The sequence below is a fragment of the Onychostruthus taczanowskii genome, unplaced genomic scaffold, assembly GCF_017590055.1.
Source record: "Onychostruthus taczanowskii isolate IOZ18803 unplaced genomic scaffold, ASM1759005v1 scaffold207, whole genome shotgun sequence".
In the NCBI taxonomy this organism is placed as follows: Eukaryota; Metazoa; Chordata; class Aves; order Passeriformes; family Passeridae; genus Onychostruthus; species Onychostruthus taczanowskii.
Genome location: NW_024499318.1, coordinates 213,671 through 214,727, shown reverse-complemented (window position 1 = coordinate 214,727; position 1,057 = coordinate 213,671). Strand labels below are relative to the sequence as shown.

Genomic DNA, 1,057 nt, shown 5'->3' with positions numbered 1-1,057 from the left:
TTTCACGCGGAGCCCCCCCCCCCCCACAAGCCCACCGGTGGTGCCCGAGGTGAAGATGTAGAGGCAGGTGTCGTTCATGTCCTGGGGTTCCCAAACGTCCTCGGGCTGCAGCTCCTCGGAGGCCGCGTCCAGCAGCTCCTGCAGCGCCACGGCGCCCGGCGGGTACGGCCCCGCTCCCAGCACCCACACGGCCACGCCGTCCTCCCGCAGGCTGGGCAGGAGCGGCTCCACCGACCCGAACAGCTCTGGGGGGACGGCAGCGTGTGTGCCCGGTGCCGCCAGCCCAGCCCCGGTGCCGCCAGCCCAGCCCCGGTGCCACCAGCCCACCCCCGGTGCCGCCAGCCAAGCCCCGGTGCCACCAGCCCACCCCCGGTGCCGCCACCCCAGCCCCGGTGCCACCAGCCAAGCCCCGGTGCCACCAGCCCACCCCCGGTGCCCCCCGTGCCTCGTCCCTGGTCCCGCCCCGGCCCGGGACCCCCGGCATCCCCCGGTCCCGCTTCTGTCCCCGTTACACCCCGGGATCTCCCCACTCCGCGGTCCCCATTATCCCTTCTCCCCCTCTATTCCCCGGTCCTCTCGGTGTCCCCCCGGTCCCCCCCGTTCCCCCGGGTGCCTTTCCCCCCGATCCCCTCCCGGTCCCCTCCGTGTCCCCCCGTTATCCCCCGTGCCCCAAAAGCTCCCCGCTTCCTCTCGGCCCTTTTCCCGCAGGTTCCCCGCTCCCCCCCGGTGTCCCCCCCGGTGTCCCCGCGCTGTCCCCGCTCTCACCGTCCGCCACCAGCAGCGCCCGCGCCCCGCAGCCGCGCAGGCAGTGCCGGAGCCCCGCGGGGCGCAGCGCCGTGCCCAGGAAGGCCGGGCGGGCCCCGAGCGCCGCCAGCCCGAACCAGCCCCACACGAAGCGGGGCTCGTTGCCCACCAGCAGCCCCACGGTGTCCCCGGGCCTCGGCGGGGCCCGCAGCGCCCGCAGCGCGTTCGCCACCCGCGCCACGCTCCGCGCCGCCCGCCCCAGCGGCTCCGAACCCGCCCGGCCCCGCAGGAACGGCCGCGCCGGGGCCGCCCG

The 1,057-nt window shown here is 77.4% G+C and overlaps 1 protein-coding gene across 1 annotated transcript in view; it reads right to left on the bottom strand.

The window, feature by feature from the left end:
* The window catches only part of SLC27A3 (solute carrier family 27 member 3), a gene marked incomplete at its 5' end in the record, with an annotated part of 4,240 nt that extends 3,183 nt beyond the window's left edge, over nucleotides 1-1,057 (bottom strand). The window contains 2 exons of the mRNA XM_041404021.1: nucleotides 36-245; nucleotides 766-1,057. Of these exons, the coding sequence (XP_041259955.1) occupies nucleotides 36-245; nucleotides 766-1,057 (502 nt within the window). The remainder of the gene's footprint in view (nucleotides 1-35; nucleotides 246-765) is intronic.